Raw genomic sequence first — 14,718 nt, forward strand, 5'->3', positions numbered from 1 at the left:
CTGTGATGTTATTCTCAGGAACAAAAACAAATTCAGGCTTCTCTTTAAATTCTTCATTACGTTTTTAGAATTAATTTTCCTTCAGTTCCTTGCTTTCATAATCTCTTCTGTGGTGCAAAACTATTTTTAGTAAATCCATTTTCATTGCAGTTGGCAGCATTTTGAAACTATATCACCCATGAATTTTAGTAGGAGACAGTTAAACTGACATAGATCAGTTTGGAAGTTCCTTCCACGATGCCTACAATTCAGTTGTGGTAATGGGAAAGTTTCAGGAGTTTTGAGGGGAAGGCTGGAAAAGGGTTCAGCTGAGTTTGCATGAGCATCCAAAAGCAGGATGATCTTTCAGTCATAAAAAAACCCACTTGAATCTGCAAAACTTGTCAAGAGTACTTTAAAAGAACGAATTTCAGTATTATATTTCTGGCATGTCCTAAGCACTACCTAGCTCAATATATGTTGAGAGAAGAATACCTCTCGTACTTTTTTGAACATTTCCAGAAACAAGTAGAAGGGAAATGTAAAGGAAAAAAGAAAAATCTCCTGCCATTTTGAAAGGTTCTTTCATTCTGAAAGTGAAGCTAAAAGTCACAGATTTCCCTTATGTTTTCAATATTCTTTATCCCACAGTACTCACGGGAAAACACATAAAGAAACGAGAACCAAATTATTAATAATATACAGTTCTGCAATCTATCCTGTAAGTTAATTAAATTTTAAACAGTAATTTTTAAATTATGTAACTAAATTTGGTCTAAAGCAAATAAAAAGGAAAAAAATGTTTACCAAGTGAGCAGTAATAAGGACAGTGAGATAGTAAGTCTGGTGTCTTTGTGTAGGAATGTATTGTACAGTGGTTAATTGAAGCTTTGCCATAACCCCTTGAGAAATTGAATTTCCTGCATTACCCAGAACCAAGATACTCCCTGATGATCGTGTGCTTGACCACACTGCCCAAGGGTCTCAGAGGTTAAACTGATGTTAGTCTGGTAGGCAAGAGAGGAGATACCGGAGATACAGGACTGTGTTTTGCACAGAGCTATGAATTTTGCATTTCTAGCTCCCCCATTTTACAAAACTGGGATGAGGGATCTGCAGGAGAAAGCTGTTTCCTCTTAACATGCGGGACTCTAACACTCAGAGGCAACATGTGAAATGATTTGCATTGCAAAATGTACATCCTATAAAAATCTAACGAGTATTTGTGCACTGCAATGCCAGTTCTTTTCTTTCATTTAGCTATGTGATCAAGCCCAATTAGAAGTGTCTGAGTGGATTTCATTACTCTGCTTGTAAAATTCACAGATTTCCTTTCTGTTCTAATAACACAAAGTAAAAGAATCTTAATTACTGAAGAGAAATTAACAATAAATCAGTTAATAATTCAGGCATTTCTTTTACTTAGAGCTCAAAGTATTGGAAGACAATTGGGAATTGCAGTCTGCTTTGCAAGATATCAGACTGCCAAAAGAAGAAATTAATAAGCTTGAAGTGGATGGTATAAGTAAGAATTACATGTCTTTATTGTACTTTTTATTCTTACCATTTTAATATGTTGCCTGAATTTTATTATAGTAAATATTGTCTTTCTGTAGACTTTCTGTAGAACAAAGTTGTTGGCCTGTTGGACTGGGAAGAGGCCTGGTTCTGCCCTGTTCAATAACAGCTGATTTGTCTATGCCTCAGGTTATCTCTCAGTAAAAATGTAGTTAAAATACATTTGTTTCACAGCACACGTTTTTAAAAAATCTTTAATACTATTGGTAAAGAGTTAAAATATCATGTAAAAAACAATATAATACGGTGGTAATAAAATGGGAAATGTAAGATACTGTTCATGTGTTATGCATTATATTGATTTGCTTGCACTGTTCTTTTCAGTAGTGACTTACCAACAGTATCCCATGGTAATAAATCAGTATAAAGTTTCCAAAACTAATATCTGATAATCTTAAAATGGTTATACTTTTCTAGGCACCTGGAAAAACTGAGAACCTAGACTTTTTGTGAAGTAGTAATTTAGCATAGCTAAATTAAAGTGCGGGTTTCTTCAAAGCTGTTCTTCAACAGCTCAATATAAACAGTTAATTGCATCAGTTCTGTGATTCACAGTTTGTGCGTTGTGTACTGTGTGCTGATTCATGTTCATATACTGTTACCCCAGACTCTGGATTGTGCCTAGAGGAATCATTTCAACCATTAAGAATCTAATTTTAATTTGTCTTTTCTAGCTTTGTGGTACAAAATGCTTCTACCTCCACAGTTTGATAGATCCAAGAAGTACCCTCTGCTTATTCAGGTGTATGTAACTCTTCCTTTCTTTGAATCTTGTTGTTTCATTAGAAAAAATACTTTTTCTAATTTAACAAACCTGGGACATTTGCAACATTTTATAAAGTAAAAGCAAGACTACTTAGTTCTGTTTCATTTGTTGTGGTTTTTTCAATGTATTTCTGGAATAGAAATTCATCCCAATGGAGATCGATAAGGATTTTAATGTTAATCTTAGCATGGTAAGGATTACTTTCTCAGAGAAAGAGAAAGGCTAAAATAGGAATAACCATGTGGGTTATTCCTTGTAGATATTAGCTCTGTTGCTTCTTCTGTTTATCAGGAGGTAGTCTGAAGTAGTATTGATTTCAGCTTTGCTAGTGTGAAAAAATGCAAGAGCCTGCTTCATTTTTTAAGATGAAAAGAAAACTAATCCGTGTGGACTTGCTTGTTAAGAGCACTTGACATAATTTATTGCAGGCAGAAAAGCAATAAAAATTGCAGTGGTGAAAAAAGAAAAAATATGGAGAAAGGAGAGCTGAGTGGGTGTAATAAACAATTACATCATTTTTTATTTTATAACCAGTGATGATCCAAAGGTCCAAGAATGTTTGAAGTTTAGAGTAGAAAAGTCCTGTCCTTGAGGTCAAATGTGTAATTTGCATTAGGCCATTCTCATGAGGAGTGTCTCCGTTTGCTCAGCTATGTGGGGTGTGTTCCGCCCTCCCTTCCAACAGCACATGATATTCCCTAGTGAAACAAATAAGGTCTGGGGATAGCCAAAAAGTGTAAGGAGCTGTATTTCTTAATCTTGCTTTTTTTTTTTGCATTACTGACTGCATGTGGAAATCAAATGCAAAAAAGCAGAAAAGCACCAAAAAAGGATGTTACTCCTAAGGAATTTGGAGAGAGCAAAGAGTTGAATCTTTCAGAGATGGCTTTTCCAAGGATTCCCCTCAGGACAAGCAGCTGAAACTGCACCATTTAGTCTGAGCTGAAACTAATTATTTCCCTTACGGATAAGACCTAAATGATTAAAATGGATGTTAGATAGCAAAATCTCATAACTACTTGAAAATAGTAGTAGAACTGTTTGTCTACTGAGCTCTCTGAACCACAGTCATGTAGCAAAATACATGTGGAGGAAATGTTATCAGTGCCAATAGCTATTGTGCAGTATCCAATAACCATTTATAAATTTGTGATTTGAAAATGTGTGAATTTTCACCCTCAGGTATGGAGGACCTTGCACTCAGAATGTAAAGGCAACATTTAGCATTAGCTGGATAACCTATCTTGCAAGCAAAGAGGGAATTATTGTTGCTCTGGTGGATGGCAGAGGGACAGCTTATCAAGGTGACAAGATTTTGCATGCAGTATATCGAAGACTCGGAGTCTATGAAGTTGAGGACCAAATCTCAGCAGTTAAGTAAGTAGATTTTCTCCCTATATAGCTGTTGTATTTGCATACCAAGAAGTAGTAAGGTGAAGGAAATATTGAATTCTCTGCCTTTCTTCTGAATACTGGAGGTCTCCAGGATGTAAGCCAAAAACACTTGCAAAAATAAAATATTAGTGTTTGCTTGATGTCAGTGAGGTTTTGTCTGGTCCACATTTGGACCTCACCACTTGCATTGCATAAGAGAATCATCAGAGGCTTCACTCCTAAGCCTAAAGAAATACAATTGTCAGTGGTGAAAGTTAAGCCAATTATCCATTTTTCTGAAGTTATTTCCTGTAGGGCAAGCCTGTCTCGGTGACCATAGAGATTAGCCAGAGATCCATAGGGATTTACCTCACTGATTAGCTAAAGGTCAAATGAGAATTCTGTAGTGAAACTGAAACTGACACAAATGTTCTGCAGGTCAATTAGTCCGAATTTGCATTCTGTGCTGTTGTAGGATAGTTAAGCACAGAAGGTACCTGAGGTCCCTTGTAAGTGTTCCCCAACAGCTGCTCCTTTGCATGAAAACACTTGAAAGTATTCCAGGGGAAACTGATTCCCTATGCAGAGATTTTTGGGAGAAAGTGAAAGATAAGGATTGCAAAGAAATATCGTCTTGTTAATTTTACAGATGCAGTAGCGCTGCTAAAGTGAGCATTTAAAGGGTTAGTTTGAACCCCACAGAGATGACTGCAAGGCAGGAATTTAGCCTAGCCTTTGGTATGGAATTTGGCCCATCAGAGATAGATTGGGTAGATTTCAGAGATATTAGAGATGGATGGATGGATGGATGGATGGATGGATGGATGGATGGATGGATGGATGGATGGATGGATGGATGGATGGATAGATTTCCAGGTACAACAGTAAATACCCTATTTCCTCCAGACTCCACGAAGATACTCAAGTACCTTAGCTGAAAAATTGGATGTAGCAACCCAGATTTTCACAGCTTTCTCTGCTTGTTTGAGAGCGCTGCCTGTACTTACAAGTGTGTGTGGGAAGGATATCTGTTCCTTCCTCTTTCTGCTTTGTGATAATTCATTTCTTCCTCAATGTTTTAAGTATAAATGCACCATTATCCTTTTCAGTGGTAAATGAAACAGAATAGGTGTATATCATGTCAAGTTTTTCTATTATTCTATTATTTTATTTTCTATCTTGAAAATTTTAGGAGGAGTGGTATACTTCAAAATATAAGAATGCTTCTATATTATTCTGAATCATTGCTCAGACATAGAATATCAGAGGGAACCTAAACTGATTCTGCAGTTGCAAAATCTGCTGAGACAGGCCATGAAAAAATGACCTCAGACTTCACACTTCCCAGTTTTCTGTCAGCACCTAGACTAAATTTTTATTCAGTTAAATGTAGTGCATTCCATCCTCCTGATCTAACACATGGATTAAGATGCATGATTTTTAGAGAGCCTCTATGCTCTGGTGGGAAGTTCTTGGAGGGGCTTTTACTGTAGGTGGAGCCCCAGGGATTACACAATAATATAACAAAACTAAATTTTTTGGCTTTTCTAACTCTGTCCCACCCAGATAGTATCCCACGTTTTGGGTATTGTCAGTCACTTGCCCTTGTCCTGGTAAATAAGGCTACTGTGTTTCTCATGTGTATCAAACCTACTGTGTTTATCTGTCACTCTCAATCCTTTTGCCTCATCCTTTCTTTGCTGCTGCTAATATTTCCTTAGAAATACAGTCTCCACACTCTGATTCAGGGTATTTGTAGGACACATAATATTTATGGTTCTCTTTGACCTGTTTGACTCTTGAGAGCATAAGAAGTTTTGCACCTTTTATACATTTCAAACTTATTACCTACTTGGAGCATTAGTAGATGATTCCTTCATTATTATTTTTTATTAAAGTAGCCGTAAGAGCTTTTTACTTTTCAGGCATTAAAAAAAAAAACCACTCATTTCTGCAGGGAATCCCTAATCTCCTCAGAAGTCAATACTGTTCCTGTTAAGAAATGAAGGTATTAACTCACTGTGACATCAGTATGTTGTGTATCGTGCACGATAAAATCTGAATGCTAATGGTAATCCTGCACCACTGGCACTAAAGCAATGAAAATTATCCTCATCCAGTGGAATAAAAATTATTATTATGAAAGCATTGATTTCAGTATTTTCTTTCAGGAAAAATTCTTCCTCTTCCCTTTCAACACCTATTGATTGAATTGTTGATGCTTTGTAGAAATCAGGCACGCTATGTTGATTGTCAGTTTGCTCAAATTGGTGGGATGTGTGGGAAAAAAAGTGCAAGAAAAACTATTTTTTGCTAATTTGTTATTGTTATTACTAGCAATTTTTTGTAATAATGCATTTATTTCTGTGATTTTATTTTCCACAGAAAATTTATAGAAATGGGCTTTATTGATGAGAAACGAATAGCAATATGGGGCTGGGTAAGTATTTGGAGTTTTTAGATCTCTCTTTAAATAATCTTGCAGTATAAATTTTTTTACTATTATTATTACTATTATTCCTGGTTCTGTCTTAGGTATATATAAAATCTCTTCTGCAAATGTATGATGGTATTGCCAAAGGGGTGGTTCCTGCTGGTACTTATATACATGCAATTGCAACAGTTCAAGCCCCAAAAATGAACCTTTGGCAGCTCAAGAGGGAATTTTGAAAAGCTTATGTCTAATACATTGTTTGGACTGGAAGTCAAGCCAAATGAAGACATTTTATTTGGCTTTAGTTTTAACTTAGGGACTTACTGCCAAAATTCAAGTATTGTCCTTTCTGATCTCAGTTTAAAATAGTGAGAAAAGTCTATGACTATCTCTCATCAGAAAATGTGACCCCTGCATCATCCTGACTCACTGTGTACTTGGCTGGCTTTACAGTGGTCGTCAGGGAGGAATCTGGATCTGAGGGCTTTACAACATTGACAGCTTCACCAAGACATGGAAAAATTGGGCAGTATGGGAGTCATTCCAAATTATTAGCCAGTCTATTTTTCATGTTTGCTTTTATCATGTATTTCTCTTTGTAATGCTCCCAGAACCTTTAATAGCCAGATACATTGCCTCATCTTAGACAGCACATAAGCAGAGTTGCTAAAAATCTTTCTATGAAGCATCTACCAACCAATATTTAAGTTACTTTGGTACAATTACTACCATAACACCAGAATAAAATGGGTATCATATGTTGAAATTGAATGACACAGATGCTTAGAAGTGAATAATTCTAAAGTGGCATTAGGTAATTTAAGGTCTCAAGAAAATATTTTCTTTTTTAAGTCACATCATATTTTCTTTCACCACAGTGTTTCCAGAACCAACTAAGAGCTTGGACACATTGTATTCCAGTAGTGGATATAATATTAAAATAAAGGCACTACTGCCAAACCTATCAACCTTGTTTTTCCAATTTATTTCCAATTTATTATACCATTTCCTAGTCTGTAAGCTTTGAAAGGAGTTGAAAGCTGTTTCCTTATTTGTAGGCTGCAGATTGGTGAGTGTGCATGAACTCGTGCTTTCAGACTCAACAAACTCTTCAAGATGGCAAAAGCTCTTAAATAACTATTAAAGTAATTTGGCTTGTGAACTCTCTCAGCCTGTTACACTGAACATATATATCTGCCCAATCCTAATCCCTTACTTTTTAGCCTTGTGGACTGATTTTTTGAAAGATCAAATGAGCAAATCAGATGATTTGGAAAAATTCTACTCAGTAGTGTTTCTACCTCTATATCCCTTACTACCATTTCAAGCTGGAAAGTCAAGAGGATGGACTGAGTTAACTTCTGTAAAAAAAAAAAAAAATCTGCTTATTTCCCTTAGTTTTTCATATACTACTGAAGTAATCTTCAGAATTTTTCATGACACGCCATACTTTTATCCCTTCCTCCATTCCAAAGTAAACAGAAACCCATTATTTTGCAAAGACCTTATATGAGTTTTTCCAACCTCAGTTCCACATCCTGTGGAGAGCCAAACCAAAGGCTTTTTATTTACATTATTTTCCTGTCTTAGCAACTAGCCCCATTCAGTTTCCCAGATCTATTCTTTATCCAGGTTTACTTACTGCTTTATCCGTCTTATGGCTGGGAACTTATTCTTCCTTTCTGGGTCCCAGTTTGAGGAATCAGGCCAGAAAATACCAGGGACCGTGGCAGGCAGCCATAGGGAGGAATTGCTCCATCCTGAAGTAATGAGTATATTAGTACTGATGACTGGGTCAGTTCAGCATGCTGGTCTTCAGCAAAACCTAGGTAGTTTGTTAAGGGAGGGAAAAAACCTCTAATTTTTCTTGGAGGTGCACCTTGAAAGGATTAGAGGCAATGAAAACAAGCTACCAGAAGGAAAGTTTCTGTTTGGTTTTAGGGGGAAAAAATATGACAAAATTGATCATTGTTAAAGCAGATAGAGTGGAGAGGATGTGCACTATGGATGAGACTGCAATCAGTGTCATTTCTGTCTGAAGTTAGCCCTGTTTTGAGCTATAGGCTGCATTAGATTACCATGAAGGATGCTACAAAATTCAATTTCTCTGTGACTGTAAGTGGTAATGAAAACAGTGATAAACATTGAAGAAGCAGCAAAAAAAGAGAAATTATTTTATTAATTTGTCTAATCTGTCTCACAAAAAATTACATCAGATCCATTTGATATCAATAAATTAATTTCAAAAAACCCTCAACCCTTTGTTATTTTGTCCTCCATGCATGCAAAGCAAATTAGTTCATTTGGAATTAGTTTATATGAGTTTGATTCAGAAAACAGAATGATACTTCACCAGTAATTTTAAACCGTCTGTGATTTCCTCCTAGTCCTATGGTGGCTATGTAACTTCTTTGGCACTTGGATCTGGCAGTGGAGTATTTAAATGTGGAATGGCTGTGGCTCCTGTTTCCAGCTGGGAATATTACGGTATGGAAACTTGTCATAAATACTGACTTGGAAAGCAAGATGTAGCATTTAATGACTTCTTAAATTAAATCATTGCAGGAGACTGGCAATTTGAAACATAAAGACATTCAAATTACCTAGATTTAAAACTTTTAAGACCTTAAGTTTAATGTTTTTCTTGCTGAAAATAACTGAGTGCAACTGGCAGTTTGGAACTGATTTTGTCACAAAGAAGGTATGTCTGGATAATTCCATATGCACTTCTAAAACAGTAAGTGCATAAAGCCCTCTCAATAAACTGCTATTAAGGAGTGATCTGCCTTAAAGTCCTATTAAAGCATTATCACTGAATTCGGAAACAGCTGAACTGATTTATCTGCCAGCAACAGAATCATACTACATTTCAACTTCTGAAACCACAGATGACCTGTGTCAGAAATCAGTATTTCTGATGCCTCCAAAGTTGTTTCCAAAAAGCTGTGGAAAAAGTGAAAGACTATTGTGTTCAATATAATATTTTTTAATTTAATACTTTTCCCTCTAAATGTTTCTCAGCCATGCCTGTATTGTTGTACAATATGTACAACACATATTCTTATTTATATTTATGGAATTAGGCTCCAAACTGTTGAGAGGAAACAACACTGGGTGTATATTCCCAAGGCCTTCCTGTGTGAATAAAGCAGGCACATACTCATACTTGCCGACCTGTTAAGCTTTTGGCATGGTGTTAAGGAACCTTAGTGTAAAAAAAAATCATGGCATGAATATTTTCAATGAGTAAAATGTAGCACTTTGAACACATTTACTTAGCATATGGTCGTTTTCTGAGAAGTCTTGGTTATGAGAAAAATTTTTGGTTAAATGGGAAAGATTCCTTCCCTGACTGCTAGCACAGACATTCCTTGTATTTATGGTGTTTTGCAAACAAAGGGGAAAATATTTGTATGACACAGGAAGCATAGTCTTCGTGTTTTCACTGGCATCAAGATTTTTTTAAGGCATTTTTACTCATGATCACAAAATTATTTCTAGAATGCAGGCATAAAGCACTGCTTTCACAAAAGTCCCTTAATAAAAGACATGCTATAAAAATTTGTCTCGGCATCAAAATTCAAATGAATTTTTTAAGTTTAAGCAGATTAGACCTGCACCATTGCAATCTCTACATCAGCTGAGTTTTCAGGTGGCAATTAAAGAATCTTGCTGAAAACACACTGTAAAATCCAAACAGGCAAATGTACCTCCACTAAGGAAGGAAGGAAACAAAAGGAAGTCATGAGTCATAAGTTTTGGCAAGCACATCAAGTTAGCATTAGGGTGAACTGTGTTAGGGGTAAAACTGCAGGATGTTACCTCCTTGAGGCTCCGAGCAGTATCAGTATGTCACAGGATGTACTGGCCCCTAGAGCTTCTAAATTCTGTCCAACCCTCTTTTAGATGCACAGATGAGATTCTGGGCCATAATCTTTCATCAGAAGCTGTCCCACCCTCCTCCATTTTGAGTCAGAGCTGAACAGTTATAAGATAGAAAGGAAGATTCCATTCAGGGACAATGTATAGTCAAAAGCATTATATCTGTGACTGTTTTATTAAAATTTATTTAAATTCATCTGCTTTTCCTTCCTCAATAATTGACAAGCTGAATCTTCCACTTAGTCATTATAATGCAATTCTGCTGACCTTTGTGGACTTGTTGTAGCTATACTGGTAGAAGAGGGTGGAAAAATTGGCTCAGAATACTGTAGAAATGCCAGCCATTCAGAAAGAGTCTATTTTATTGAAAACTTAAGCCCAATATGGTTGTTTGACACTGTGTTGACAACAGATATTGCACATTTTCTGTTTTCATGGAATGATAAAGGATTTTGATAAAAGATAGGCTACTTAAATTTTTTTGGTACTTATATTACAAATTTTCTTCAGAAGCCTTGCTTGGCTGATGTGGGAGACATAGTACATGTCTTTAGCTCTCAGAGGTAGCACATGTAAATGATACATAATAAGCTATGGGAACATGAGTATATTGATTCATTTTCTTTTCCTGGGAGGATTCTCATTTCTATTTTTTAGCAAAGTTTTTCTGATACAGTGTATCAAACTGAACAAGATAGACAATCCCAATTCCTTAATGATTACAATGGCCATCACCTGTCTTTTGAGAGGAAAAGATGACAACTGTTCTTTGTCAGAAGGCCCTGACTTCCTTAAATAAGTAAAGTCCTTGTAATTCTGCAGCTTGACTGCTCAATATGTGTCAGTTCCTCCTTCAAGGCAAGGTCATAAAGAAAGTAATCTTCTGGTAGTAGCAGCTGCTGTGTCAGTTTTCCATAAATTTTCATAACAGCTCCTAGTTAAAGTACAAATACCAAGGCAGCTCAAAGAGAGATGTTTCCATTGATTTCTTGGTGATGGATATTGTTCAGTTATTCACATTTATTTTGTCAAATCTGTTACCACTCTTTGTTGCAGTTAGAAAAAGAAATTGAACAGAGACCTGGAAAGCAATGGGCCACCTTTTCATTCATGCCTGCATCTTTTCCTGCTCTCTCTAGTTGCTGCATATATGCATTCAATAGGAAAATGACAACTTGCATATCCATATTTACTGTAAATACACATACAAATCCTCAGCTCCTCTTTTTAAGGGGTCAGAATTAGTCTGTGTCATCTTTCCACCATGCACCCATATTGGCTCATTGCCTTATTCAGCTGGCTTCTGGAGTTCAACCCAACCGCATAAAGCCATATAAATTAACTGCCTTTATCCCCAAAATCTAGATGAGTATAAAACCACTATTTCTGCAAAGATGGTTTGGAGAACAGTAAATAATTAGTCTTCATAGCTGACTTTTAAAATATGTGAAAATTTGATGTGTTATGAGGAAGCCAAGAACAGACACAGTTAAACATCATTTAATTTCCTATGTGTCACTGAAGCCACAAAATATCTGCACTTTCTTTACCTGTAGCTTTTTTCTTCTTTAATTTCAGCATCAATCTACACAGAACGATTTATGGGTCTTCCTATAAAGTCCGATAATCTTGAGCACTATAAGGTGAGAATTCCGTTTCTGTGCCGTTCTGCCTTAAATTTGAATAACACTTCTATGGGTAAGTGGAACTGTGATGAAAGAAAGTGGCCCACCAGCTCTCATGGTACAGTCCTTTTGTAGCAAAGCTACTGCCATGAAATTCTTATCTTCATAATTAATTGTAGGTTCTAATTGTAGGTTTTTAATTTATAAATCCCAAAAAAGCTAAACGGAAGTCCTTATTTTCTTACTTGGACAAATCATACTGTTCTGCCAGTGCTAAGCATTAGCCTAGAAAAGAACTGAAGTGAGAGGGATTAAAATGTTGATGTTAGTAAGGTTTTGGTTGGTACTGTTAGCTGAGATATGCAAGCTGCTTCATCAAAATTTAGCTCTCTGATAATAAGATCATAAGCATACTAAATGATCAGAGCAGCTTCCCCTACCTAGAACAGGTTGCCATTCTTTTTTTCACATTGATAGGAAGTCTAGTTTCCTCTAGCAGCACACACAAGCCCTGGATACAGAGAGGCCTGAGTTAACATCCAAGAACTCAGTGGAAACACTTCTGTTAAAGATTTGGATCGTGTTCTGGTATGTATTTCCATCCCAACTCGAAGAACAGAAACACTCAATACCAAACAGCCCTGGTGGAGCTGTCTGGGTCACCAGGAATTAGAGCATTCTGGGAATGACATGACTAGTGCTGTTCTTTGTCTGAATTGGTCCATAGAAAAGACACTAAATATCAAATCTGTTTCTGATAGTGTAGAGACATTTGTGACAGCACAGAAGGCTACCTGCTGCAAGCCAAGCTTGCACAGGCACCTTCTATGGACAGATATCATCGATACAGTGCAGATTAATATTTTTTCTTCTGCTGGTGCTTTTCAGAACACGTGCAAATGATGTAAAAAAAGCCCAGTATTTATTTATAGGTATTCCTGTCCTGAAGCCAATGTCACAGATCACAGATGCACAGAATAATTTATTTTGAAAAGACTTCTGAGATCATCAGGTCCAGCCATTAACCTTACACTGCAAAGTGCACCACAAAACCATGTCCCCAGGTGCCACATCTACACATCTTTAAAATACCTTCCCAGGTGGTGACTCAACCACTGCCCTGAGCAGCTTGTTCCAATGCCTGGCAACCATTTCCATGAAGAAATTTTTCCTCATATCCAGTCTCAACCTCCTCTGGCATAATTTGAGGCCATTCGCTCTTGTCTGGTTGACTGTTGCCTGGGACAAGAGGCCAACCCTCACCTGGCTAAAAAATACCTTCAGGGAGTCATAGAGAATGTAATGGTCCCTCCTGAGCCTTCTCTTCTCCAGGCTGAACACCCTCAGCCATTCCTCAGAAGACTCACTCTTCAGACCCTCCCCAGCTCCACTGCCCTTCTCAGGATACACTCCAGCACCTCAGTGTCTGTCTTGGGCCCAAAACTTTACACAGGATTTGGGGTGCAGCCTCACCAGTGCCCAGTAAGGGGGATGATCACTTCTCTGGTCCTGCTAGCCACACTACTTTTGGTACAGGTGAGGATGGCTCTGGCCTTCTTGGCCACCTGGGGATGCACTGGCTTACGTTCAGCTGTTTTCCAATACCCACAGGTCCTTTTCTGCCAGAGAGCTTTCCAGCCACCCTTCCACATGGCCCCCAGAGCTGCATAGGGGTGGTTGTGACCCAAGAGCAGGACATGGCACTTTGCCTTGTTGAATCTCAGACAACTGGCTTTGGGTCATTGATCCAGATCGTTCAGATCCCACTGTACAGACTGATATGTATATATCTATATATATACACAAATACAGCCTGTACATGGTTTCTATTCTCAGATTGATATGAAGTCACTGCTGTCATGTCAGTTCAACCGTTTGATTGTTTTTCTACTAGGTAATGAAAGCCTTTCAGCACTATAAATAAGTGGTTTAAATTAAAGTTGCTGAACTGTTCTTTTTTCCTCTCAACAGAATTCAACTGTGATGGCAAGAGCAAAGAATTTCCAAAATGTAGAGTATCTTCTCATCCATGGAACAGCAGATGGTGAGGTTTGCAAATGGCAGAACAAACACAGAGCCAGAATCACTTTGTTTGAAAAACATTAAGCATCTATCTTTGATTGGGTCAGGACTTAGATCTTTGGTAGATTTCCATATGACCTATCATAAGATGCTTACTCGTTCTTAGTAATGTCAACTGTATCACTTGATAATTAGTGGACACAGCTAAATGCACTATAACTTCATGCTTTGTGGTATTAACACGTTTCAACAGACAATCTCTTTTTTTTTTTCTTTTTAGATAATGTACATTTTCAGAACTCAGCACAAATTGCAAAAGCTCTGGTTAATGCACAGGTGGATTTCCAGGCAATGGTAAATAATAGACTATTTTTCATTTTGAAAAGTGGTTCATAACTTTTTCAATAAGCTTATCTGACATTTGGCAGTGTTTTTAACTACCCTGTTCAACTAAACATGCTTCAAAATTTGGCAATTGCTAGTGCATTTGTTATCCTTCATAAATAACTTCTCAATTTCTACCCCAAATGATTTTTCTGCTCTTTTTTTTTCCTTGCCCTTTGCATGCTAGCAGGATTTTCCTCTTGTCAAGAATAACTTGGAGGCTTTTAAAATGAGCCAGGGAGAAGAATAAGAATTCAGCCTCCTTATGAGTGCTTTTGATACCGGGTAAAAGAGGAAGGTGAAAGAGCTGAGTTCTGGGGCCAAATTGTCACTATTTGTGGTAGAGTCTATCTTGAATTGGACTTGTCTGCCACAGACAAGAAGTGAAACAAGCAGAAAGGATGTAAGGTATCCAAATATATATCCAGAATCAGCTAAAAAAAATTCTCTGAAAAACTTTCATGGGATAGCAGGCATAGGCAGAGAGAGAAACACAAAGGAAAGAGATTGCTGGATATAAAGGATAAATAAACAGGGGAAATGTAGATCTGATTTGTATGCTAACCTCTGCTTCCAAACCTTTTTCCTCAGGGCTAATAACCAAAGTGTTTTCCTGCTATCAAACATACTGATCTTCTGCCCAAGTCTGGTTTCACAGGGCCATGAACTCCCCA

The 14,718-nt window shown here is 37.2% G+C and overlaps 1 protein-coding gene across 3 annotated transcripts in view; it reads left to right on the forward strand.

Annotated features, from left to right (window-relative positions):
* FAP (fibroblast activation protein alpha) overlaps positions 1 to 14,718 on the forward strand; it is a 54,823-nt gene that overhangs the window by 21,532 nt on the left and 18,573 nt on the right. For all 3 annotated transcript variants that reach the window (XM_058027503.1, XM_058027505.1, XM_058027504.1), the window contains 8 exons: positions 1,406 to 1,504; positions 2,232 to 2,301; positions 3,506 to 3,700; positions 6,083 to 6,137; positions 8,519 to 8,618; positions 11,592 to 11,656; positions 13,610 to 13,682; positions 13,941 to 14,014. In XM_058027503.1, coding sequence (XP_057883486.1) covers positions 1,406 to 1,504; positions 2,232 to 2,301; positions 3,506 to 3,700; positions 6,083 to 6,137; positions 8,519 to 8,618; positions 11,592 to 11,656; positions 13,610 to 13,682; positions 13,941 to 14,014 — 731 coding nt within the window. The remainder of the gene's footprint in view (positions 1 to 1,405; positions 1,505 to 2,231; positions 2,302 to 3,505; positions 3,701 to 6,082; positions 6,138 to 8,518; positions 8,619 to 11,591; positions 11,657 to 13,609; positions 13,683 to 13,940; positions 14,015 to 14,718) is intronic.

Source organism: Melospiza georgiana, chromosome 7 (assembly GCF_028018845.1).
Source record: "Melospiza georgiana isolate bMelGeo1 chromosome 7, bMelGeo1.pri, whole genome shotgun sequence".
NCBI lineage: Eukaryota > Metazoa > Chordata > Aves > Passeriformes > Passerellidae > Melospiza > Melospiza georgiana.